The 25,794-nt window shown below is 44.5% G+C and overlaps 2 protein-coding genes across 7 annotated transcripts; both read left to right on the top strand.

The window, feature by feature from the left end:
- Positions 1–878: 878 nt before the first annotated feature.
- LOC311114001 (paralemmin-1-like) lies at positions 879–15,792 on the top strand (the record flags this gene model as incomplete). Its single annotated transcript, XM_084189267.1, has 7 exons — positions 879–1,379; positions 9,297–9,339; positions 10,449–10,529; positions 12,507–12,622; positions 12,812–12,870; positions 13,225–13,382; positions 15,757–15,792. Exons 2-7 carry the CDS (start codon positions 9,298–9,300, stop codon positions 15,790–15,792), a joined length of 492 nt encoding a protein of 163 aa, XP_084045393.1. The 5' UTR covers positions 879–1,379; position 9,297.
- A 160-nt stretch (positions 15,793–15,952) lies between these two features.
- LOC311114022 (polypyrimidine tract-binding protein 1-like) lies at positions 15,953–25,273 on the top strand. Of its 6 annotated transcripts, none has more exons than XM_084189297.1 (17): positions 15,953–16,338; positions 17,002–17,058; positions 17,221–17,239; positions 17,805–17,847; positions 18,245–18,417; positions 19,585–19,731; positions 19,944–20,153; positions 20,269–20,379; positions 20,539–20,725; positions 20,880–20,954; positions 21,145–21,281; positions 21,958–21,991; positions 22,584–22,676; positions 22,769–22,858; positions 22,980–23,106; positions 23,199–23,276; positions 23,521–25,273. In XM_084189297.1, the coding sequence occupies exons 1-17, from the start codon at positions 16,331–16,333 to the stop codon at positions 23,651–23,653; spliced, it is 1,722 nt and encodes a 573-aa protein (XP_084045423.1). In that variant the 5' UTR covers positions 15,953–16,330; the 3' UTR covers positions 23,654–25,273. The 6 variants fall into 6 exon arrangements, with proteins under 6 accessions (XP_084045423.1, XP_084045420.1, XP_084045419.1 ...); XM_084189294.1 differs by having other exon boundaries at positions 16,299–16,338; positions 17,155–17,239; XM_084189293.1 differs by having other exon boundaries at positions 16,301–16,338; positions 16,999–17,058; positions 17,155–17,239.
- Positions 25,274–25,794: the final 521 nt, after the last annotated feature.

A 25,794-nucleotide genomic window follows, 5' to 3' on the forward strand; every position in this document is an offset into this window, starting at 1 on the left:
CCCAAACATAACACTTTGTATTCAGGACAAAAAGTGAATTACTTATGTTAGAATATTTTGTTTCTGTACAGGCTTCCTTCTTTTCACTCTGTCAATTAGGAGTGTGGAGTAACTACAATGTTGTTGATCCATCCTCAGTTTTCTCTTATTACAGCCATTAAACTCTATAACTGTTTTAAAGTTACCGTTGGCCTCATGGTGAAATTGATGCAATTTCGATGTTGTTTGAGTTGCTTTGTGCATCAGCAAATTTGATTGAGATGATTTTACTGCAACACTGCTAACTGCATCCAAGTTGCTTGACATAGGCGTTTCAAAGAGCTGTCAGTCAAGGTGAGCTCATTAATATAAGCTCCCTGCCCACTCATACTCTCTTTTCAAACTTCCTGGTAGTTAGCCATGAGAAAAAGTATTTTTCATAATGACTGTTCAGGACCTTTAATGTCTTTTGAACTCTTGTTTCCTGACTGAATCAGTATTGAAATGTCATTCATTATGTTTGTGGTAGAGCCTCATTGGCAGCTATTACTATCATACTGTAGACCTGCTTCAGACTGTCGGCTAGACCCAGAGCCCATTTAGAACTAGAGGCCCCAATATCATATCAGATTGTGGGCTATACCCAGACCCCATTTAGAACCAGAGGCCCCAATATCATATCAGATTGTGGTCTATACCCAGACCCCATTTACAACCAGAGCCCTCAATATCATATCAGTCAACAACACACCCTGGGCCTCTTTATCTCAGAAGGGAGTAAGGAAGGCGTATCCCACCTCTCTCTCTCTCTCTCTCTCTCTCTCTCTCTCTCTCTCTCTCTCTCTCTCTCTCTCTCTCTCTCTCTCTCTCTCTCTCTCTCTCGCTGGTGAGAGCGCGAACCTCTCTGCAAAACAAGTCGCCTACAGGAGACAAGCAAACCATAATTTAGAGGGAACCCGGAGAGTTATAAGAATGCCGCTGCGCCTTCATCTCTCCAAAACCTGCCAATTCACCCACGAACACCTGTAATGTCGTGGATCGAAGATAAATAACGGACAGCTTGTTCTCTCTCCATTGTCGGGTTGAGCGGCACGAGCTCCCGCTACACACACGCACACACACAGCACGGGCGTTCCCGCGACTCCTCAGCCGCGGACGGAAGGGTGGCAGGAGAGAGGAGAGGGAGAAAGGAGGAGGCGAAGAGGAGAAGGGGAGAGAGGAGGGGAGGAAACCCCCCTGTTTTGAAGCTATACGCTAGTAAACATAGACTATAAGCATACACAGTGAATGAAGAGGAAAACGTCGCAGTGCTATTTTATTTCTGTGTGGAGGAGACTAGGAGGAGAGACGCCAAAGGAGATAGACGCCATCGGTGACAAGTGAAAGGACTCCGCTATTGGGTAAGTAGCCTGGCTACTGGTATGTCTGCTCGTTACACGCAGTGTCTACTCGCGACTATACTTGACCTGATTTCTGGGAATTTGTTGACTAGCTTTAGCGCTCCACTGCCTCAGCATCACGGAACAGCGATGAAGGATGGTGGTGAGGAGAGAAGGGTATGGAGGGATGGAGGAGAGAGAGAGAGCGATGGAGAATAGAGGGAAGACGAGATGAAGAGACAGTGTGTGTTTTCTAATGTAGGCATAATATAATTATAAATGATAAAAATCCCGCTCTGTAGGCTATGTGTGGTTTTCCACCTTACTGTAGCCGTTTAGTAGGGACATTGTTTACAGTGACAGGCTATTAGGCTAGTATTGATGTTTTGAAGGCGAGACGCTGGAGCTGCATCCTCCATGGAAATGCATGACAACAATGTGAACAAAACAATATGATAATAAATACTAGTCTGACATAAATAAATAAACAATATACAGTACAGGCATGGCCGGACTAAGATATCATAGGCCCCGGTTTTTAAAAAAAAAATATATAGCCTTCACACACTTCCTTGCACACCATCATTTTCTGTAAACAAATCCATGCACCAAGATGCAATTCGATGCGTGGTTTCCTGTTGAAGACAACGGTCCTTTATAATAAAGCCATCATAACATTTGCAATGTGGCATAGGCTACAGTTGAGCAGAGGCGTTGTTAGGATTTCCACACATGGGTAACATTTGTTAGCAGGGTCATTTCATACAATTCTACATCATTTACATGACGGAAGACATTAGCTGAATCTTTTTTAATACCACACAAATGACCGACATCAGTGGCTACTCTGACACTGACAAACTGAGATCAATCTGGTCTTGAATTCATACAAACAATAGCCCAGGCTAATGAAGCAACACACAGATTGTACAATATTAGGAGGCAATATACACTATATATACAAAAGTATGTGGACACCCTTTCAAATGAGTGGATTCGTCTATTTCAGCCACACCCGTTGCTGACAGGTGTATAAAATCGAACACAGAGCCATGCAATCTCCATAGACAAACATTGGTAGTAGAATGGCCTTACTGAAGAGCTCAGTGACTTTCAACGTGTCACCATCATAGGATGCCACCTTTCCAACAAGTCAGTTCGTCAAATTTCTGCCCTGCTAGAACTGCTCCGGTCAACTGTAAGTGCTGGTATTGTGAAGTGGAAATGTCTAGGAGCAACAACGGCTCAGCCACGAAGTGGTAGGCCACACAAGCTCACAGAACAGGACCGCCGAGTGCTGAAGCGCATGGCACGTAAAAATTGTCTGCCCTTGGTTGCAACACTCACTACCGAGTTCCAAACTGCCTCTGGAAGCAACGTCAGCACAATAACTGTTCATCGGGAGCTTCATGAAATTGGTTTCCATGGCCGAGCAGCCGCTCACAAGCCTAAGATCACCATGTGCAATGCCAAGCGTCGACTGGAGTAGTGTAAAGCTCGCCGCCATTGGACTCTGGAGCAGTGGAAACACATTCTCTGGAGTGATGAATCACGCTTCACCATCTGGCAGTCCGACGGACTAATCTGGGTTTGGCGGATGCGAGGATAACGCTACCTGCCCAATGCGTAGTGCCAACAGTAACGTTTGGTGGAGGAGGAATAATGGTCTGGGGCTGTTTTTCATGGTTCGGGCTAGGCCCCTTAGTTCCAGTGAAGGGAAATCTTAACACTATAGCATACAATTACATTCAAGACAATTCTGTGCTTCCTACTTGGTGGCAACAATTTGGGGAACGCCCTTTCCTGTTTCAGCATGACAATGCCCCCGTGCACAAAGTGAGGTCCATACAGAAATGGTTTGTCGAGATCGGTCTGGAAGAACTTTACTGGCCTACACAGAGCTCTGACCTCAACCCCATCGAACACCTTTGGGATCAATTGGAACGCAGACTGCGAGCCAGGCCTAATTGCCCAACATAATGCCCGACCTCACTAATGCTCTTGTGGCTGAATGGAGGCAAGTCCCCACACCAATGTTCCAACATCTAGTGGAAAGCCTTCCCAGAAGAGTAGAGGCTGTTATAGCAGTGGGTAAGCCCCTGCATTAACCCGGCCCTGAGTACAGGGAGGACACTCAGACAGTCTCCTCTCTTGCAGAAAATGTGAAAACAAACAGTTTGCTTTGCCCCTGTATGTCGAATAGCCTATTCTAGGCCTTATGTTCTCAAACGGTCAGGTGGACTAGGCTAACACTAATAATAATTTGACCATTTTAATTGTTGCCACATAGGATAGACCATAGACGACACTAAACAATTCCAATATGTTTGTGTAATCATTTATGATGTAGACCTACCTTTCATGTTGATCTATTTCTTTGACACACAATATAGATCTGTTGTGTTTCTATTTTGGGGTGTCTGGCTTTTAGCATCTGCATGGTACTTTACCCTGGCACCAGGCAACCAGGCAGGAGAGATAGAGAGTGTGACGACTTCGGCCGAGGCTGCCTCCCCTCCTTGTTCGGGCAGGCTTCGGCGTTCGTCGTCACCGGAGTACTAACCACTGCCGCCCCAATCATCATCACAATTGTCTTGTCAATCACACACACCTGGTTCTAATCCCCTAATTAGTCCGTGTATAAGTGTTCCCTCTGCCCCCTTGTCCTTGTGGGTGATTGTTAATTGTGAGAGTATGTAGCTCGGTGGAGCTACTTATAACATTGTGTTGCCAGGGTAGATTTTCCCCCTGTGCCTATGTATTATTGTATTCCGTTACAGTGTAATTGCCAGGGATGTTTGTTTCCCCTGTGCCTGTTTCGTTGATCGCTATTGGAGCCCATTTGTGTGTCAACGAAGGAATAAACTCTGTATTCGGTGATTACCTTCCTGCGCCTGACACTCACCACAGAGTAGAGAGAGAGAGAGAGAGAGAGTAGAGAGAGAGAGTAGAGAGAGAGAGAGTAGCGAGAGAGAGAGAGAGAGTAGCGAGAGAGAGAGAGAGAGAGAGAGAGAGAGAAAGAGAAGAGGGATTCAGAGACTTGTAAGACCTGTGTTTGCTCCCTGAGCCTTTAGCCCAGCAGGCTCACACAGTCTTGTGGCATGCAGGTGACATGTTTGAGACAGATCACTCTTTCATCAAGACAAGCACTTTACCACCTACCTGCTCCTGCAGACTATACTGTCTCTCTTTCCCTCCCACCCTCTACCCCTCCTCTCCATCATACCATTCTCTGTGTCGTTTTCTGATAAACTGTGTCATTTTTAGCCTCTAATCCAATTTAATCTCTCTCTCTCTCTCTCTCTCTCTCTCAATCTCTCTCTCTCTCTCTCTCTCTCTCTCTCTCTACTCTCTCTCTCTCTCTCTCAATCTCTCTTTCGCTCTCTCTTTCACACGCTCACTCATGATCATCAGCAGTCCTGCACAGATATATACAATCAAACGCACTATTCATAAGAGAACAAAGGAGTCCAGTATATTTTTGTTACCTGTTCTCCCTCTTCCTCAGGCTACAATCACATAAACACACACACACACACACACACTCACATGTTGTATCAGGAGTTGACTGTACATTACAGACTGGTCAATCAACTAGGCCTCATGGCTCTGCTCTACCATTAGCATTCATTGATTGTTCAGTCTCCTGTCTAACCCAAGGCCAGACGCCAAGACTGTCTCTGGATGTTTCTGAGTAGATGGGGAGAGTTATTCAATTCTATTAGGAGAATCCCTCCAGGGTCAGGGTTTATGTTATACGGTTATGATCAGTATTACAGTTTTTCTCAATTGCTAAAACACAATTTCTGAAACCTTGCTCCATTTCCTGAAAACATTAAACACAAAACCTCATCTTCAAGCACTATTTACAAAACCTCTGACTCCTCTCGCAAAATGAAACATTCGCCTCAAAACAGTTTTACCTGTGTTCAAAATCAAACACTGCTCTCAAATCATAAACAAAGTGATCAAAATGATATACACTCTCAAGCAGTCAGTAAACGATACACCGAAAAATAGAAAACACATTGTTCAAAACATACAGTTCTCAGGGAGAAGTACATTTTAAATCTCAAAACAAATTTTTCCGTCATTGTCTTTTTATGAACGAAAACATGTTCTATCATAGTAGCTCAAAATTGATCAGAAATTACTACTCTGCTTTGCTCTTTGCAATTTAGTTTTTTGTTCTTCCTCCTCCTTGTACCCCTATTTTTACAGTACTGTACCCTGCATCTCACAAACTTGTCCTTTGTCTCTGTGATACTGTAATTCTTGTTCTTCAAAAGGTACTCTGTATACTTGTTTCATTCGCATCCTGTTACGATGGAGGACACGGTCAATTGTGGAAATGCTCACACTGTCGATTCCCTGGAAGTGTGTGTTGTCTTGTATCACTCGTTTCTGGATTTCTCTGAGTCGTATTGCATTATCTTGAAGGACCATGCCAACTATAACGGCCTCTTGCTCCCGAGTGAATATAGCTGTCCTTCCACCTGCATGTGGCAGCCTTGCAATTCTACAAAAAGTAGTTGTGCAGTTACAAAACATATTCATGCAGTACAATACATACAGTGATTAACTTTACAAATGTCTGTCACGATCGTTGAACGGATTGGACCAAGGCGCGGCGTGATGAGCGAACATACTTTATTATCAATAGTGATAACAAGAACAAAACAACAAACGATAACGACACGTGAAGTCCTTGGCTACAAAATAAACCAACACGGAACAAACCAAAAGGAACAAGATCCCACAACTACTGTGGGAAAACAGCCTGTTTAAATGTGGTTCCCAATCAGAGACAACCAGCAACAGCTGACACTCGTTGCCTCTGATTGAGAACCACTCTGGCCAACATAGAAATAGAACAACTAGAATAATAAACATAGAACACAAAACACATAGAATCTACACACCCTGGCTCAACATATAGAGTCCCCAGAGCCAGGGTGTGACAGTACCCCCCCCCCCCCCCCCCAAAGGCGCGGACTGCGACCGCGCCTCAACATAAACCAAACAGGGGAGGGCTGGGTGGGCATTCCTCCGGAGGCGGTTCCGGCTCCGGGCTTGACCACCACCCTTCAACCATCCCCCCGTAGCGCCCCTGGTCTGGTCCCGCTGGCTGGAGCTGGACTGGACATCGTAGGAGCGGATTGCTTAGGCTCCGGTGTGGAGCAGCTGACCGGTACCTGACCAGGCACCGGTGACCCAGGCACGGGTTGTGCCGGACTGACGACGCGCACCCCTGGCTTGGTGAGTGGAGCAGGAACGGGCCGGACCGGGCTGACGATGCGCACCCCTGGCTTGGTGCGTGGAGCAGCAACGGGCCGGACAGGGCTGACGATGCGCACCCCTGGCTTGGTGCGTGGAGCAGGAACGGGCCGTACCGGGCTGACGATGCGCACCCCTGGCTTGGTGCGTGGAGCAGGAACGGGCCGTACCGGGCTGACGACTCGCACCCCTGGCTTGGTGCGAGTGGCAGGAACAGGCCGGGCCGGGCTGGCGACGCGCACCATTAGCTTGGTGCGGGGAGCAGGAACAGGCCGGGCCGGGCTGGCGACGCGCACCATTAGCTTGGTGCGGGGAGCAGGAACAGGCCGGGCCGGGCTGGCGACGCACACCATTAGCTTGGTGCGGGGAGCAGGCACAGGCCGGGCCGGGCTGGCGACGCGCACCATAGGCTTGGTGCGAGTGGCAGGAACGGGCCGGGCTGGCGACGCACACCATTAGCTTGGTGCGGGGAGCAGGAACAGGCTGGGCCGGGCTGGCGACGCGCACCATTAGCTTGGTGCGGGGAGCAGGAACAGGCCGGGCCGGGCTGGCGACGCGCACCATAGGCTTGGTGCGAGGGGCAGGAACAGGCCGGGCTGGCGACGCGCACCATCAACTTAGTGCGGGGAGCAGGAACAGGCCGGGCCGGGCTGGCGACGCGCACCATCAACTTAGTGCGGGGAGCAGGAACGGGCCGGACCGGACTGGTGACGCACACCACTTGCTTGGTGTGAGGAGCGGGACTGGGTTTCTTCATAACCCTCCGCTCCCTCAGCTGCCTACACAGTTCCTCTCGCCGTGCCTCTACTCTCACCTTCTCCCTTATCGCCTCCAGTAGCTCCACCCTCTGAACCACTAACTCCTGCTCCCTCTAGACCAATAGCCCCCTTAACCTGGTGGCCTCCTCACCCAACCTCCCAATACGCCCTGTAGCTGCCTCCTGCTGCCCCGTCGCCCATGCCGTGTGCCCCCCCCTAATTTTTTTTTTGGGGTTGCCTCTCGTCCGTCCGACGACGACACTGTTTACGCCGTTGCTCCTCTCTCCGTCGCGCCTCCACCGTCTCCTTCCACGGACGGCGATCCATCCCGGCCTGGATTTCCTCCCAGGTCCAGGACCCCTGCCCGTCCAATATCTGCTCCCACGTCCAGGCTGCCTGCTCCTGGACACGCTGCTTGGTCCTGGTATGGTGGGATCTTCTGTCACGATCGTTGAACGGAGTGGACCAAGGCGCGGCGTGATGAGCGAACATACTTTATTATCAATAGTGATAACAAGAACAAAACAACAAACGATAACGACACGTGAAGTCCTTGGCTACAAAATAAACCAACACGGAACAAACCAAAAGGAACAAGATCCCACAACTACTGTGGGAAAACAGCCTGTTTAAATGTGGTTCCCAATCAGAGACAACCAGCAACAGCTGACACTCGTTGCCTCTGATTGAGAACCACTCTGGCCAACATAGAAATAGAACAACTAGAATAATAAACATAGAACACAAAACACATAGAATCTACACACCCTGGCTCAACATATAGAGTCCCCAGAGCCAGGGTGTGACAATGTCTATTGAAACAGCTGCATATAGTGTAGTACAGTAAATGTGCAATTACAAAAATACAGTAGTATACTGTACCTGTTCTCTTCTCTGAATGTCCTTACTATGGTGGACACAGAAAATCGGCTCAAATTGGGTTGCACTCTAAGTACTGCTTCCCTCATTGTCAGTCCATGGACAAGAACATGGTCTATGACTGTTGCTCGAATTTCATCAGATATTTCCACTCTTTGTCTTCCTCTTCCTCTTCGTCCTCCTCTTCCTCTTTCTTGCCCTCCTCCTCCTTTTCCTCCTCGTCGCCCACCTCGCATACGCACTCGTCCTCGTCCTCTCACATTGTTTCTTCTATCCATTCTCAGACGTTCTCCTTCCCACCTTCAACAACCTGTTTGCTCTCTGAACTGCCTTATATTGGTTGTGTCGCATTATTGGAACAGGTTAAATCAATTTTGAGTGGTTGTGTTCAATCAATGACATGTGTTCTCTATTTGTATTTGATTGTTGCCACTTGTGTTTACCAGTGTGGATGACATGTGCATTAGAGTGCAGAATATGTTTTGAGAATGAGAATGTGTTTAGAGTTTTGCTGAAAAGTCTAAGTGAGATCTGCAAATAGTGTTTTACCATGTGAAATGGTTTAAGGTATTGACAACAGACTGCATAATTAGCTAAATGAGTCCAGGCAACTGAGAACTTTGTTCAGCCAATGGGTTTTAGTGTTTTAGCAATTGAGAGAAACTGTAATTTACGTGTTGTGTTATGTAATGTTATGCAATGTGTCTGGGTACCTGCAGTGTGTGTTGTATGATGTCAGTATGCTGCTGTCTCTCCTAATCCAGGTCTCTTGGTGTTTATTTAACTTAATATGAGATTATAATCTCAGATTAACACTGACCATCTACAGCACACGCACACACACACTGATCAGACCATCCACATCAACCACATCCAGGAGCAGAGCAGCTCTACACTATCTTCCCAAGTCTTCCCAATGAGGCAGAGCGGTATTCCCTGCCAGAGCTCTGGAATCTATTAAAGCAGGAATGTTGACATCACTCAGTTACTCTTCTATCTCACTAACTTTATTTCTCTCTCTCAGGATGGCTGAGGTTTTGCAACAGGAGAGAATTCAGGCCATCGCTGTAAGTGACACACACACACACACACACACAGCGTGCATGGTTTCATACAACCACTCACAATGATAGACTCATGTTAGACCAGCCTGATCACTAGAAATAGACTTTGATTTCGGACGTTTGAAAAGTTCCTGAGAACGTCGCGCTCACAAAAAAACAACAAGAAAAACAATTGCCCAGCACTGGGCGTAAACTTATGATGCTCAGATTTCAAGTGCCCTGCTTAGATCACTGCGCTACGGCAGTTCACAATGCTCTAGCAAGCCGTGAGAATACTTTATGATATTTGATCTTATGAGGTCGGTTGGTTTGCAGAGCCTTCCCCAAACCATAGCCCTAACCTTAACCACTCGGAATAAATGCCTAAACTGTTAACCTTTTAGTTGTTTCTGTTTTAACCCTGTAACCATGTGGAATGCATGCATCAAAAATAGACGTTCATCCATAATACTGTATGTCGATTTTCAAATGGAAACTATGAGATCTTGTGTTAGATCAGGGTTTCCCAAACTCCCCCCGGGTGCACATTTTGGTTTTTGCCATAGCACTACACATCTGATTAAAATAATCCAGGCTTGATGATGAGTTGGTTATTTGAATCACCTGTGTAGAGCTAGGGGAAAAACCAAAACGTGCCCCAGGGGGATGACCCAGGACAGAGTTTGGGAAACCCTGTGTTAGATAACCAACCATTTGTATGTTAGATCTGTTCTACCATCCTGAAACATCCTGTTACTGTCAAACTTCCTCCTCCCCCCTCACTCACACACACACACACACACACACACACACACACACACACACACACACACACACACACACACACACACCTCAGACCTATTAGCCCTTAGTCCTTTCAGCCCTTTCAGCCCTTTTAGCCCATTTAGCCCTTTTAGCCCCTCCAGACCCCTTAGCCACATAAAGCCTGTAGATGAATATCTGTAGCTGAACATCCAGAAGCATTAGGCTAATGCTAGAAGCAGTAATGGACTCATATCCAGCATGAACATGCAGACACAGCACACATCACATTGGTTAAAATGTTTAGCATGGCCACTTACTGTGTGTGTGTGCGTTTGTGTGTGTGTGTGTGTGTGTGTATGTCTTTACAGGAGAAGAGGAAGAGGCAGACAGAGATTGAGAGCAAGAGGAGACACCTGGAAGATGACAGAAGACAGCTTCAACACCTCAAGGTACACACACACACTAACACACACACACACACACACACACTAACACACACAGGCCTTTGTATCTCTGTTTAGTACCAGATAGAAAAACACTTGGCTGTCACAGACTGTTCACTAACACGAGCTAGGAGATAAAGCCTGCTTCAATGCACGTACACACACCCACACACACACAACACACACACTCACACCACACACACCCACACACAACACACACACAACACACACACACACTACATAGTTTCCCTGTTATCTGTCATCTAGCTGACTTGGCCTAAGCTAAAATAGCCCTTTGATAACCCTTCACACACTGACTCAAGCACCAGCCTGTGATAAAGTAGTGTATGTGAGAACGGCACCAATGACCTTGTGTGCTACTATCCCTGTCTTTTCTGTGTGTGGCTAAAACGGGGTACGATATGTGTGTGAGAGTGGTTTCCTGCTCAGAGGGGAGTGGGACACAAATCTGTTTCCTCTGACCAATCTTCTGTGGATTGTCTCTAGACACACACACACACACACACACACAATGAGTTCTACAGCGGCTGTTTCTAATTAGGTGTCTTGTGATGATGTAATGCAGCCTGGAGATTTTGTGATGTAACCATGGAGACGTGCACATGTATGTTAGAGAAGTAAAAGTTTGAGAGTAGAGTAAGGTATGTGAGTGTGTGTGTGTGTGAGTATGAGTGTGTGTGAGTATGTGTGTGTGTGTGTGTGTGTGTGTGTGAGTGTGAGTGTGAGTGTTTGTGGTGTGTGTGTGTGTGTGTGTGTGTGTGTGTGTGTGTGTGTGTGTGTGTGTGTGTGTGTGTGTGTGTGTGTGTGTGTGTGTGTGTGTGTGTGTGTGTGTGTGTGTGTGTGTGTGAGTGTGTTCCTTCCATTGTCAGTAGTTTTTACACCAGAACAATGAACAGCGAGCTGAGCTGGGGAGGGGTGTGCTAGTTTCAGACTGTGTGTGTGGAGGGAGGCGGGTGTGTGTGTGGGTGTGTATATCCAATGATGTCAGATTATTGGGGGGGTGTAGGGGGAGAGAGAAAGGGGAGACACATTGTTGATAGCTACATGTGTGGTTGTCCCACCTAGCTATCTAAGATGAATGCACTAACTGTAGGTCACTCTGGATAAGAGAGTCTGCTAAATGACTAAAATGTAAATGTAAAATGGAGGGAGAGAGAGAAATATGGAAGAGAGAGGGAGGAGTGTCGGGTTACAGTTTGTGTATTAAGTGGGGTGTTATGGGAAATGTATATACATATTTGCTTAATGGAGAGAGAGATAGAAAGAGAGAGTGATGGATGAGAGACAGTGAAGAAGAGAGGGAGAGAGAGAGAGAGAGAGAGAGAGAGAGAGAGAGAGAGAGAGAGAGGTGGATGGATGGATGAGGAAAAGGGGAGTTTTGTTTGTAAATTCTTCTTCATTATATGGTTGGAATGCACATAAAGCTGACAGAAGAATGCTGGGGAGAGAAGGCCTACTCCTTTTTCCTGGAGCTGGTCTAGCTGACAGTGTCACTGGCTGAAAAATATTCTTAGAAAAAAGTGTTCCAAAAGGTTTCTTCAGCTGTCCCCATCGGAGAACCCTTTTTGGTTCCAGGTAGAACTCTTTTGGGTTCATTGTAGAATCCTCTGTGGAAAGGGTTCTACATGGAACCCTCTGTGGAAAGGGTTCTACATGGAACCCAAAAGGGTTCTACATGGAACCGAAAGGGTTCTACCTAGAACCAAAAAGGGTTCTTCAAAGTGTTCTCCTATGGGGACGGCCGAAGAACTGGTTCAAGATAGCACCTTTTCTTTAAAGAGTGTACAGTACATAGCTTTAAACACCTTCCTCTGTGAGCATGGGATTGAACCTCCATTTCCTACTGTCTGTCTACCCTCTTTCTATGCCCTTGCTCATCCTATTCTACCTGTGTGTGTGTGTGTGTGTGTGTGTGTGTGTGTGTGTGTGTGTGTGTGTGTGTGTGTGTGTGTGTGTGTATAGTCGAAGGCTCTGAGAGAGCGCTGGTTGTTGGATGGGGCTCCAGAGGAAGATGAGACTCAGAGACGACTTCAGGAGGATGAAGAGAGGACTAAGGCACTAGAGAAGAGCATCCTCTGGTTAGTACACACACAGACACACACACATACACACACATAAACACACACATACACACACAGACACACACACACACGCCGTTGCCGGTCATCGTTGTTGATAAAGCAAAGTAACTCATTAATTTCTCATTAATACTATTTCTCCACACTCTCCATTCATGTGTAATTAATGTGTGTGTGTGTCTGTGTCAGCCTGGAGCAGGAGATAGAGGAGCTGGAGAATCCGGTCGTGGCCAAAGAGAACAGGGGAGGTCAGTTCTACTGTTAATAAACTATTAACAGTCTGATCATTATTTTCCATGTGGTATTGCATTTTTTCCATTGCAGTTTTGTTAAATAGGACAAATTAATTATTGGACAAAAAAAATACCAAAAGTTTACCAACATTTGCTGATTCTATGATGCCTGATGTGAACTATTTTTGTATGACAGGACTTTATTCACATAAAAACAGTTGGATGGAAACCTGGCTAATGTCTTCTAGATTTATGTTAATGTAGAGCCTAACCAGCTCCCCTCACTCTCCCTCTTTCTCTCTCCTCTCCACCTCTCTATCGCCCCCCTCTCTCCTCTCCCTCCTCTCCCCGTCTCCCTCCTCTCCCCAGCTGTAAATGGAGTATCACAGAACCAGAGTCCTAGAAGAGAACTAACAGGAGTAGAAGCCAAGCTGTTGGGTCCCAGTCCAGACCAGGCCAGCGCTGAGAACCCTGTTACACTGGTCTTCATGGGCTATAAGGCTCTGGAGGGGGAGACAGGGGGGGAGGTGGGGGAGGTAGGGGGGACAGAGAGGGGAGACCGCTCGGTCAAGGCGGAGTTTGTGATGCTACCAGACGGGGAGGGGAAGGGGTTAGGAGAGGGGGAGACGGAGACCCAGGCAGCAGCCAATGGGAGTACGGGTGAGAAGGGGGAGGCAGGGGGGGCAAATGGGGGAGGAGGGGAGGAGGGGGAGACAGAAAAGAAACAGAGTTGCAAGTGCTGCACGGTCATGTGAGTGTTTGTGTGTGTGTGTCATAGAGAGAGAGAGAGAGACGTGTGTGAGAGTTTGTGTGTGTGTGTGAGTGTGTCAGAGCAAGAGACTTGAGTGTGTACGTGTGTATGCGTGTCTGATCACACACTTGTCAGGACTACAAAACCAAACAGTCCGACACCTCCTGCCAAGCAGCAAAAACTACAGCCAACACCAACCATATACAGCCAACAGATACTACAAAATCAGGACTACTGTGTATTACTGTAGTAGTGCTACAACAACAACCTACAGCCAGGACAATATACACTAGACTATGTACTACTCTAGTACTACAATAACAATGGGGAAATCTGAAATTGAACCCTATTCCCTAGACTACTTTGGGCCAAAATGCTACCACAGTGTAGTATTATATGGGAAAGGGTGCTATTTCAGATGCAGCTAGTACCTCCAGACTGATCAAACAAAAACTCCCTCACTGTGTACTGCTATAGTACTACTATTTACTACGATGTATTTCTTCTGATATGGATTATTCTGTTATTTTGATTGCTATTTTTATATTTTTCTGTCTTGACATTTATAATGTATTCTGTGTGTATATCTGTATTCTATTCTATTCATATTGTCTTTATTGTTGAACTGGATGTGCCGTCACGTTATTGTTGTAAAGAAAATGTAGCAGGTCTTTGTATTGTAATGTTTCTGCTATCGGGGCCATCTGGAAAATTTATATCATTGTATTTTAGTCCAGAATATGAAGAAGACATACATTTTGTATATTTCTCTGTGTATCAAATATTTATCATTCAGTTTCATATTATATTGTCTCTGTAATATAATTTTACAGTGTGAACAGTATTCAAATATATTGATATCAAGTTTTATACAATGTATTTATTTGTTTGGTTGCTGCCAAATCGTACCCAGCCACACTGCATGCAAGCTTGTACCATCATCACAAATCAATATGTAAACCAATTAATCAAGGAATCAAGCAACCAATCAACCACATCATGTCAGCTGGTACATCTCAGATAACATCATTATCTCTGTTTTAAACTGTCCATCCCATGTCAACATCTCTATCTCTAACTCATCATCTCTGTCTCTAACTCATCATCTCTGTCTCTAACTCATCATCTCTGTCTCTAACTCATCGTCTCTATCTCTAACTCATCATCTCTGTCTCTAACTCATCATCTCTATCTCTAACTCATCATCTCTGTCTCTAACTCATCATCTCAAGTATTTTATATTCTACTCACGTCTAGTCATCTATTGATCTCTATTGATCTCTACTAATCTCCTCATTAGACTCACTATGACACTGTGCAACTCATAAACACATTTCGCTATTTCCTTTATATTTTCAAAAAAGGATGGCTGGTTCACTGTTCACTGTTTGAGTCAAACCCAGCCATTGTTTTAATGCTGATGGTTATGAATTTTGTTGAGTCAGTGATGTTGAATCTTCTGATGTAGCATTAAAACTAACTCTGATTAGTGTTGTTATTGATTGTAATACTCCTCATCAGGTCTGATCAGTATAATTGATAACTATATTCATCATCACGACATATTGCTTAACATGAATGTAATAATGGGTTCTATTGGGATTGAAGGGAAGGGGAAACCTGCCATCAACAGAATAAACCTTCCATTCCCAGTCTCTCTGGTGTCTGTGTGTTCCATTACCCTGCTCTACAGTGTACACTAGGGGAAAGAGAAAGGGTAGTGTCTGGGATGAGAGAGGGAGGAGGGAGAGAGAGAGAAGGGAGACTGGAGAGGATATGTTGAAAGAAGGGAAATAGAGAGAAGATAGGGGGGAGAGGGAGATGGAGAGAGAAGGTGGGGTTAGGGGGAGAGAGAGAGAGAGGAGCAAGAGAGAGAGAAATTACAGATCTCTCGCTGGAACCAGGGAGTGTGATGGTCTTGGGTTAGCTGGGGTCATTTATGGGTCAGATCCACACACCATAGATTACCTCTGCTTTTTTTAATGCATTTAACTGTTTCAAACCACTTAATACTAAAAAAAAAACATGCAAAAAATCACCTGGGTCAAGTATGTGATATACTTTTGAAGGATTGATGTGTGGTTGATTTTGTTTACCCAGCGTGGAGTTTGTACCTAAATGACTATTCCATTGGTTTCCATTGTATCCAGCATGCTAATCTGCTGCTGAAGTATGAAGAATGTTGACATTTTGACCCTGCAGGTCTGGTCCAGAGTCCCATAGTAAACCAAATCACACAGCTGCTCCTCCTCAGTCAGCCCTGTTATAGACAAATTATGCCATCTGTTGGCCAATGCATGATCTACAACCCTGTATGGAATTTGTATTTTCTGAACTACATGAACTGATTGTGAAACAGGAAGGAAGCAGCATTCATTGTTTAGTTGCAAAGGTTTACGAGTCAGCTATCTAATACTAGAACATAATAAATCAATGTGTGTCAATGAAAACCATTCCTCGTTATTTTTCCAGGTAAACAAATGCAAAGCAAGGGTATGGTTTCACAGTGATTTTGGTCAAGTTTCGGCCGAGAACTTTAAGAGAATGTTATCCCCACCCTTTTACGAACCAATCAAATCGCGATGCTAGGTGTAAGGGCCCGCCTATTTCGGGTTCTTCCAAGTACCTGGACCAATCAACAAACGCCTCGGTGTATTCAGCCATTTTGTATGAAAATCAAGGAAATCTGCCGCCGCTCCAGAGACCTGTGGATTATATCGAACGATGGAAGGGTGAGTAAAAAATATGTAGTTTTATGTCGAAAAGAAACTGAAATAATCTAACCGTAGTTTGATTTTTTATATATCCAGCCATGTTGTTATGCAATCTGTTTACCATATTTGTGTGTTTTCTAGTAGTTTAACGTTTAGTTTGAGACGAGATGATGCTTGAGACTTTCAACAAGGCTAGCTAACGTTAGCTAGTTAGCATTGTTTGCGCGTGAGCGTGTCCGGAAGAGATGCGAACTAGTTGAAGTTAAGACTTTTATTAACGGTTGTTTTTAACTTATTATACTACAAATAACAGAAAAAACGCTAGTTGCAGTTTTTCAGGTAGACGAAAGTAACCACCTTAAAATGTATTGCCAAACTTAGTTTTAAAAAAAACGCCCATCTTGAATCAACGTGTCTTTGTAGCTAGTTTCCGCATTCCATATTTGCGCTCGTGTTTGTGGAAGGCGAATGTTGTGTGTTCAGGATTAGGGTAAATTCTTCCAACTCTATGGATATTAGCTGCTCTGGGGACATTTCAATTCAAGGAAATGAACTAACGCAACTTTATTGAGTCAATTCAGTTTCTAGCTAACTATGAACTTCCATAAAGTTAGTAACTGAATTTCCTCTTTCCTCCTCCATTTCCCCGTCTCCTCTCTTTTCCCCCCTTTGTCTCAGCAGACACAAGTTAGATGCTGATCTGTATCCTATGGGACCTGGCTACGTCACAGACATAGAGTAAGTCTCCTGATAGATTTTATATTTACAATCAATCTAAAAATCTAACGCAAAATGTTGATTGATGTACTGATTTACTGATGGTTGATCTTCTAGGAAAATGCATCCTGCCTTCTTTGGAGTAACTCAAACGAGTAACCCTCCTTTTCTCTCTCTCCCCAGTGTCTCAGTGGGTACCAAGGTAGGCGTCTTTTCATTCACAATTTAATATCTTTGTTTTCTCTCTGTCTTTACCCCTGTCTTCTGTGCTAAAACTCTGGTTAGTCTCTCTCTCCTCTCTGGCTGTGTGTCTGAGTGCTGTTAGCATGAGTGTCTTCTCTTTGTCTTTCTGATGCCCCAGTCAGTCTAGCCTGGCTGTAACAGTAGCTGTATTGTAGAGAGGCTGCTGGGCCACTCCAGACATGAGCACCATTGACTGACTGACACAGAGCAGCTTCATTAACTGTAGTCTGGCTGAGCAAGACCATCTGTGTGACTGACTGCTCCTCTCCAGCCATAACTCTAATACATTTACCAGGGTCGTATTCGTTGGTGCACATTAGTGCACGTAGCGAAAGTTTTTGCAACAGAAAATGGAAAACGAGTTTGTTGAGCATGTTCAGGGTTTTCTTCTGGTTGGTGCTTAGTAAATACAACCCAGCTATCTCTGTAACATTCACCAACTCTATGAAGCAGTTAGGCCTGTCTCTCTCTGTCTCCATGGTGTATGTGGTTATGATCATTGTGAATGTTCCTTTCTTTTCCAGAGGGGATCAGATGAACTCTTCTCCCCCTACATCATGACCCCAGGTATGTGTGTGTGTGTAGCTAATGGTAATGTGTCTGTTAATCAGAATGTTCTGTGCTGTTCTCTAGTAGCTAATGGTAATATGTGTGTTAATCAGTGTTCTGTGCTGTTCTTTAGTAGCTAATGGTAATGTGTGTTAATCAGAATGTTCTGTGCTGTTCTCTAGTAGTTAATGGTAATATGTGTCTGTTAATCAGAATGTTCTGTGCTGTTCTCTAGTAGCTAATGGTAATGTGTGTTAATCAGAATGTTCTGTGCTGTTCTCTAGTAGTTAATGGTAATATGTGTCTGTTAATCAGAATGTTCTGTGCTGTTTTCTCTAGTAGCTAATGGTGCTAAGAGTTTATTATTATTACTAAGAGTAATAAGTTAAATAAAAAGGTGTTTGTGTGTTTGTAGCCAACGGTAACGACAGTAAGAAGTTCAAAGGTGAGATGCGGAGCCCCAGTGCTCCATCGCGTGTCATCCACCTGCGCCAGCTGCCCGGGGACATCCAGGATTCTGAGGTCATCAGCATGGGAATGCCCTTCGGGAAGGTCACCAACCTTTTGATGATGAAGGGAAAGAACCAGGTACGCGCACACGCTAAAGATCCCCTACCATAAATGCATTCACACGCACTAAAGATCCCCTACCATAAATGCATTCACACACACACTAAAGATCCCCTACCATAAATGCATTCACACACACACTAAAGATCCCCTACCATAAATGCATTCACACACACACTAAAGATCCCCTACCATAAATGCATTCACACACACACTAAAGATCCCCTACCATAAATGCATTCACACACACGCTAAAGATCCCCTACCATAAATGCATTCACACACACTAAAGATCCCCTACCATAAATGCATTCACACACACACTAAAGATCCCCTACCATAAATGCATTCACACACACACTAAAGATCCCCTACCATAAATGTATTCACACACACACTAAAGATCCCCTACCATAAATGCATTCACACACACACTAAAGATCCCCTACCATAAATGCATTCACACACTAAAGATCCCCTACCATAAATGCATTCACACACACACTAAAGATCCCCTACCATAAATGCATTCACACACACACACTAAAGATCCCCTACCATAAATGCATTCACACACACACTAAAGATCCCCTACCATAAATGCATTCACACACACACTAAAGATCCTCTACCATAAATGCATTCACACACACACACTAAATATCCCCTACCATAAATGCATTCACACACACACACTAAAGATCCCCTACCATAAATGCATTCAAACACACATACTAAAGACCCTCTACTATAAATGCATTCTCACACACACACTAAAGGTCCTCTACCATAAATGCATTCACACACACACTAAAGATCCTCTACCATAAATGCATTCACACACACACTAAAGATCCTCTACCATAAATGCATTCACACACACACTAAAGATCCTCTACCATAAATGCATTCACACACACACACTAAAGATCCCCTACCATAAATGCATTCACACACACATACTAAAGACCCTCTACCATAAATGCATTCACACACACACTAAAGACCCTCTACCATAAATGCATTCACTCTCTCACACACACACACTCTCTCTCTAAAGGACCTCTACCATAAATGCATTCACACACACACTAAAGATCCTCTACCATAAAGCTGTTCACACGCAGGCACACACACACGGTGTCCCCACACACCTTCCCCGGCTGATCTTTTTTTTGTGTGTAGGCGTTCCTGGAGATGAACAGTGTGGACCAGGCTCAGACCATGGTGAACTACTACGCTACGGTCACCCCTCTCATCAGACAGCAGCCTGTCTTCATGCAGTACAGCAACCACAAGGAACTCAAGACTGACAACTCGCCTAACCAAGTCGTAAGAGGACACATTGACCCATGCTAATATGAGACTCACTAACTTGTATGTCCGTAGCACATTTGTAAAGCGTCAAATCAACGTTTATTTGTCATATGTAGAGGTTCCAGTAAAGTGCACAGAGTACACTGACATTCTTACTGGCAAGCTTGTGACGTTGGGAAAATGTTGGAATAACCGTGTATATTTGCCCCCCCCCCCCCCCTCCCCAGAGAGTCCAGGCAGCACTGCAAGCGGTGAATGCTGTCCAGGGTGGCACCATGTTGGGCTCTACCATGACCGGTATGGGGGGTGGGATGGGCGCTACCATGTCAGTCGGAGGGGGAGAGATGGGAGCCAGAGGAATGGCCACCCAGAGCCCTGTCCTTAGAGTCATAGTAGAAAACCTCTTCTACCCCGTCACACTGGAAGTCCTGCACCAGGTACACACACCAGTGTTTCTTAGTCATGAATGTGTTCAAATTGTTACCTTTTCTCGTTGGTGTAAGTCAAAATGTCTGTAGCAGGGATGTAACCTGTGTGTGTTCTCCCCTGTAGATCTTCTCCAAGTATGGGTCTGTTCTGAAGATCATCACCTTCACTAAGAACAACCAGTTCCAGGCTCTGGTCCAATACGCTGACCCAATGACTGCACAGCACACCAAAATGGTACATACACACCTCAATAAACCTCTGATTTCTCAATCTCTCTGTTGCTGCAGTCTCCAGATGGTCAGAACATCAATAATGGATACTGTAAATGGACTTGCCTGAACACACACACACCTCTACACAACACACACCCCTAATCCCTCTGTGTCTCTGCAGTCTCTAGACGGTCAGAACATCTATAACGGCTGCTGTACTCTGAGGGTGAGTTTCTCTAAGCTGACCAGCCTCAACGTGAAGTTTAACAACGATAAGAGCCGTGACTACACCAGACCTGACCTCTCTAGTGGAGAGCAACACAACCCTCAGCCTGGAATGGACCAGCACGCTATGGCTGCTGCCTTTGGTAACACACTTTAGACCTGCGGTTTCGCAACCTTTTTTGTACCTGGAGCTAGCACATTTCTATCAAGGTGCTCTTCTGGAGACGGTCAAACTGACTCTGAAATTTCCCTTCCCACCCTCTCTCTCTTTCTCTCCCACCGTCTGTCTCTTTCCAGGGTCTCCAGGTCTGATCTCAGCATCTCCTTATGGACACGGATTCCCCCAGGCCTTTACTCTACAGCAGGCTGCAGGTATATCCTCACGTTAACACACAGTTAGCTGGTTTACTCTACCTACAGCCCACTAGAAATCTATTCTTACTCCATTTATTAGAAAGCTATTACTACTTAGTAGAAGTCCTATATTGTCAAATCGTCGGTCGGTATACTCCAGCTGCACGGGTTGGCCCCGGTGCTAGAGATAATGTGTGTGTGTGTCTAGGTCTGTCTATGCCCGGTGCCTTGGCGTCATTGGGTATGGGTCCAGGGGGCATGGCCGCTAGTCGTCTCGGCCTACAAGTCCTCGGCGGTGGAGGAGGACAAGCTGGCGTCCTGTTGGTCAGCAACCTCAACCCAGAGGTCAGGACTGTTACTACCCACGCACACTTTCTCTATCTCTTTCTCTCTCACAGACACACCGTAGTAGACTTCTCATCTGAGTCCTTTAAATGAGTTTATAACTAACAGTCTTCTGTTATCTTTCATTTCATGGCTTCATTTTTGTCTATTCTTGAGTTGCTGGAGACACAATAATACTTTTCTGTTATTGTACTGTATTATCAGGCCTGTACTGTTTCATTGTTAATCTGTCTTTCTTTTCTCCTCCTAGTGTTGCCATAGTGACAGTGTTTTCATTTAGACACTATTCTCTCTGTGTTTACTGACCTTGTTTTTTTTCTTCTTTACCTCCTTTTCTTTCTTTTATTCTCTTTCTCCCTCCATCTCATCCTTCTCTTTGCCCTTTATAAAAACTCACTCCTCTGCCATCTTACTTTCTTCTCATCATTCTCTCGATCTCTCTCTCTCCCTCTATCTCTCTCTCCATCTCCCTCTATCTATCTCTCGATCTCTCTCTCCCTCTATCTATCTCTCTCTTCTCCATGTGATCCTCCCGTGGACCTCTTGGCTGCTGACTGCTGGACTCCATCCCTCCATCCCTGACTCCACTCTCCTCCTCCTCCACTTTACCCCTTTCCCCTCCCTCTTTCTCTCTCCCCGTCCCTGGTTCCTCTACCCCCCCCTGCTGTTTATAAAGAGCGTTACACCAAACTGCCTCTTTATTCTCTTTGGTATGTTATCAGCCTTTCGTTTCCCTTTGACTTCATATTTTATATTTACCTACTGTTACCAATAATATTATATCATCACTGTACCTTTGACTATACCTACCTCATTCAGTCAGTTCTTCATTTACCCTTATATTGACCTAAATATTTATGTTTATTATTTATCATTCTTTAATCTGTTTCACTTTAAATATTTATTTAATTACCAACTGGTACTGAATCTACTGTGGTCGGTACCCTATCTTACTCTATAGTAACTGTCTGTTACCTGGGCTGGTTTTCATGTTGTGGTCTGTCTGTTGGCCTGTGTCTGCCTGTTGGTCTGTGTCTGCCTGTTGGTTGGTCTGTCTGTCTCTGAATCAGAAATCCAAGCTCTCCTTTACATGTTAGCAGTCTGAATCAGTCCTTTCATTTCAATGGCCAGAAACTGAGTAGTGTCGTACTATAGAACCAGTTGTCTAGGCATTACAGTAGTCTGTCTGCTGTTGATCAAGACAATCACATTACAGCACTGACATCACAACTAAGTCTTTATTCATGAAAAATTCTTCTGATTTGGAGTGTGTGCTGTGTTTAACCTGTGTGTGTTCTCCAGGTGTGTATGGCGACGTGATGAGAGTGAAGATTCTGTTCAATAAGAAGGACAACGCTCTGGTCCAGATGGCTGACGGCACACAGGCTCAGCTAGGTACTGTGTGTGTTCCTGTGTTTATTGTGTGTGTTCAAGTAATTAATAGCACGTGTGTGTTCTGGTGTTTGACTGTCTTGTCTTCTCCTCAGCGATGAGCCACCTGAACGGGGTTCGTCTCCATGGCAGGTCTCTACGTGTCTCCATGTCTAAACACACCACCGTACAGCTGCCCAGAGAAGGTATGTACACACACTACCATACCTAAAAACACAGCTGCCCAGAGCAGGTATGGGCCGTCTAACATGAACTACTGTTATGTCATGACGTTGTTATTTCATGTTGTACTCTATCCTATTCAAGGCCATGAGGACCAGGGGTTGACTAAGGACTATGCCACCTCTCCTCTCCACCGCTTTAAGAAGCCTGGCTCCAAAAACTACAACAACATCTACCCTCCCTCTGGCACACTGCACCTCTCCAACATACCGTACGAACACACACACACACCCCATCCCCTTTCAGTTTGAAAGTGTCCTTTTGCTTTCTCTGGTAATGATTTCTCTTGTTCTCTCTCTCTAGTCCTGCAGTAGGAGAGGATGATCTGAAGGCACTGTTCAGCAGTTCAGGAGCTTCAGTTACAGCCTTCAAGTTCTTCCAGTAAGTCTCAACATCCAACTTTTATGACATCACTATCTCATGATGTACTAGCCTTTGACATCACTACCTAATGATGTGCTTGTCTTTATGACATCTTTACCAAATGATGTAATAGTCTTTGTGGCATCACTACCCAATGTTGTAATAATGGTCTTTATGGCATCAGTACCTGATGATGTACTAGTCTTTATGGCATCAGTACCTGATGAAATAGAGTGAATCCTCTTTCCTCGTGTGTGTATAGGAAGGACCGTAAGATGGCTCTGATCCAGATGAGCTCAGTGGAGGAGGCTGTTGAGAGTCTTATTGAGTTCCACAACCATGACCTGGGAGATAACCACCACCTCAGAGTGTCTTTCTCCAAATCTACCATCTAACACACACACACACACACGACTGTAACTTCAGAGTATAGACCAAACCTGTTTATCAGAATGCCTTCCACATCGTCTGTATGGCAAGTCTTATTCCACACGAGACACACTTAATCATTCCTTAGTTATTATCTTACATTTTTTATGTTTTATCATTATTTTTACACAATTATTTACGTATACTATGGATGTAATCGGTTCATATTTTATTCTAGTAGTTTGACTTCTATGGAGGGAAACTCACAGAACTCTCCAAGATGCACATCTAGTATTTCTGTTTCTATACTCTTCAGAATGCACATCGAGTCTTTATTTCTAGATTGTTTTCTTGTTTCCATTTGATATACAAAAAAAAAAAAATCCATTGATTTGTTTATGATATATTCAATTGATTAATGTTTTCTGTTTCTACAGTCTGTCCTTGGGATCTTCACCACTAGTCATATTGATCTAACAAAATGCCTTTCCACAACAGTCTAGTGCCTTACCCAGACCAGCCGGCTAGCCTTTCCATGCTATTACATTGATTTGATACGATTGGCCTTTTTTTGTTTGAATATCAACGTTTTGATTTTAAATATATGGCTGTGGTCTTCCCTTTTGATTTCTAGATGTACACTATGCATTCAATTGTATTTTTGTAACATTAGTCGTTCTAGTTCTATACTCATCATTTTCTATACCGTGTACCGTTTGATATCTACCAGTCACTGTGCCTCAAGTCTTAATTCTTGCTCCAGAGGTGCCAGTTAAAATCATGCAGCATTTAGTTTTTAGTGCCTTTTTCACCCCTAATATAATACACACACACACACGCAATACTCCAGTTTATTTCATACAGCCATAGATATTTAGTGCCTACAACACAAATGTATTACCTTTGTTCTGGCGCTGCCTGTCTTTATATTGCTTTTGCTATAGATTGTTCTGTAGATTAAAGGGTTTCATGTAGCTATTGATGGTTGATGTTATTGAGGACCAAAGTACCTACCACCCCTGCTACTTAAATAATCCTTATCAGTTTAAAAGACACTGATGTTCTAAATTCTATTTTCTCACATTGTTTTGATTTATATGGTTCAAATTGAAAGACCGCCTCTAGGGATTTGATTTTATGTTTTCATTTTATACCTAATCAGTCAGCCACTAGATTTAAAAATAGTAATTTTGAACGAGTTATAAATTGAATTTGTGATATTTGGTTTCTTGTCCCATTTTTGTTTAATTACAGTTTAATTCCTCCATGTTGGTAGAGTACTTAAGTATGAGTATATACTGTATGTTGACCTAGTTGATGATATAGCTTTGAGGTAGTGCTGTATTCCTGTCCTGGTAACGGTTGTTGCTTTTATTTTCCATTTTGGGGTTTATTGTGGTCAGGGGTCAACAGGATGTGATGTCATGAAACAGTGGGAGGGTTTTTGTCTGTCTATATTTAGTGTTTTTGTACCACAGTGATTTGGATTATATATCCAATTTCATTCCAACATGTATATTTTGATATATAGGTAACAAACGTGGATTCCAACATGTATATTTTGATATAAAGGTAATGCCAGCTTTCTCTGGAGGGCTGTAAAAATGAGTTTTGTATCACAAAGAAATTAAACTTAATGGAACACGGCTATGTGTCTGTGTATTTGATCTTTTTGAGTTCCAAATGGCCCCCTAGTCCCAAGGCACTACCCCCGGCCCCTACTCCCTATAGGCACACTTGTAGATCTGATAGGCTTGGGAATGACCCTCTCACTGGTCAATTCCTGTTTGGCCACCTGGGGGAGCCAGAGCCATGTAAAGGGATACAGTATACATCATTTACATTTTAGTCATTTAGCAGACGCTTTTATCCAGAGCGACTTACATTTTATTATTTTATTTTATACTGGCCCCCCCGTGGGAATCGAACCCACAACCCTGGCGTTGCAAACGCCATGCTCTCCCAACTGAGCTACATCCCTGCCGGCCATTCCCTCCCCTACCCTGGACGACGCTGGGCAAATTGTGCGCCGCCCCATGGGTCTCCCGGTCGTGGCCGGCTACGACAGAATAATAATATGCAGTACATATGCTATACAGGAAAATAATATGGCACTAGGTGGAGCCATCTCTCGCTCTGACTGTCCCCACTGCTACAGAGGTGACTT

The sequence above is a fragment of the Coregonus lavaretus genome (genome assembly GCF_964263955.1).
Source record: "Coregonus lavaretus genome assembly, contig: HAP1_SCAFFOLD_830, whole genome shotgun sequence".
Taxonomy (NCBI): domain Eukaryota; kingdom Metazoa; phylum Chordata; class Actinopteri; order Salmoniformes; family Salmonidae; genus Coregonus; species Coregonus lavaretus.

Excerpts from the sequence above, each read along its gene's own strand:
- LOC311114022 (XM_084189293.1), top strand. Across the intron at positions 20,955-21,144 it reads TACTCTACAGCAGGCTGCAG|GTCTGTCTATGCCCGGTGCC; the intron begins GTATATCCTCAC and ends GTGTGTGTCTAG. Across the intron at positions 21,282-21,957 it reads TCAGCAACCTCAACCCAGAG|AGCGTTACACCAAACTGCCT; the intron begins GTCAGGACTGTT and ends CTGTTTATAAAG.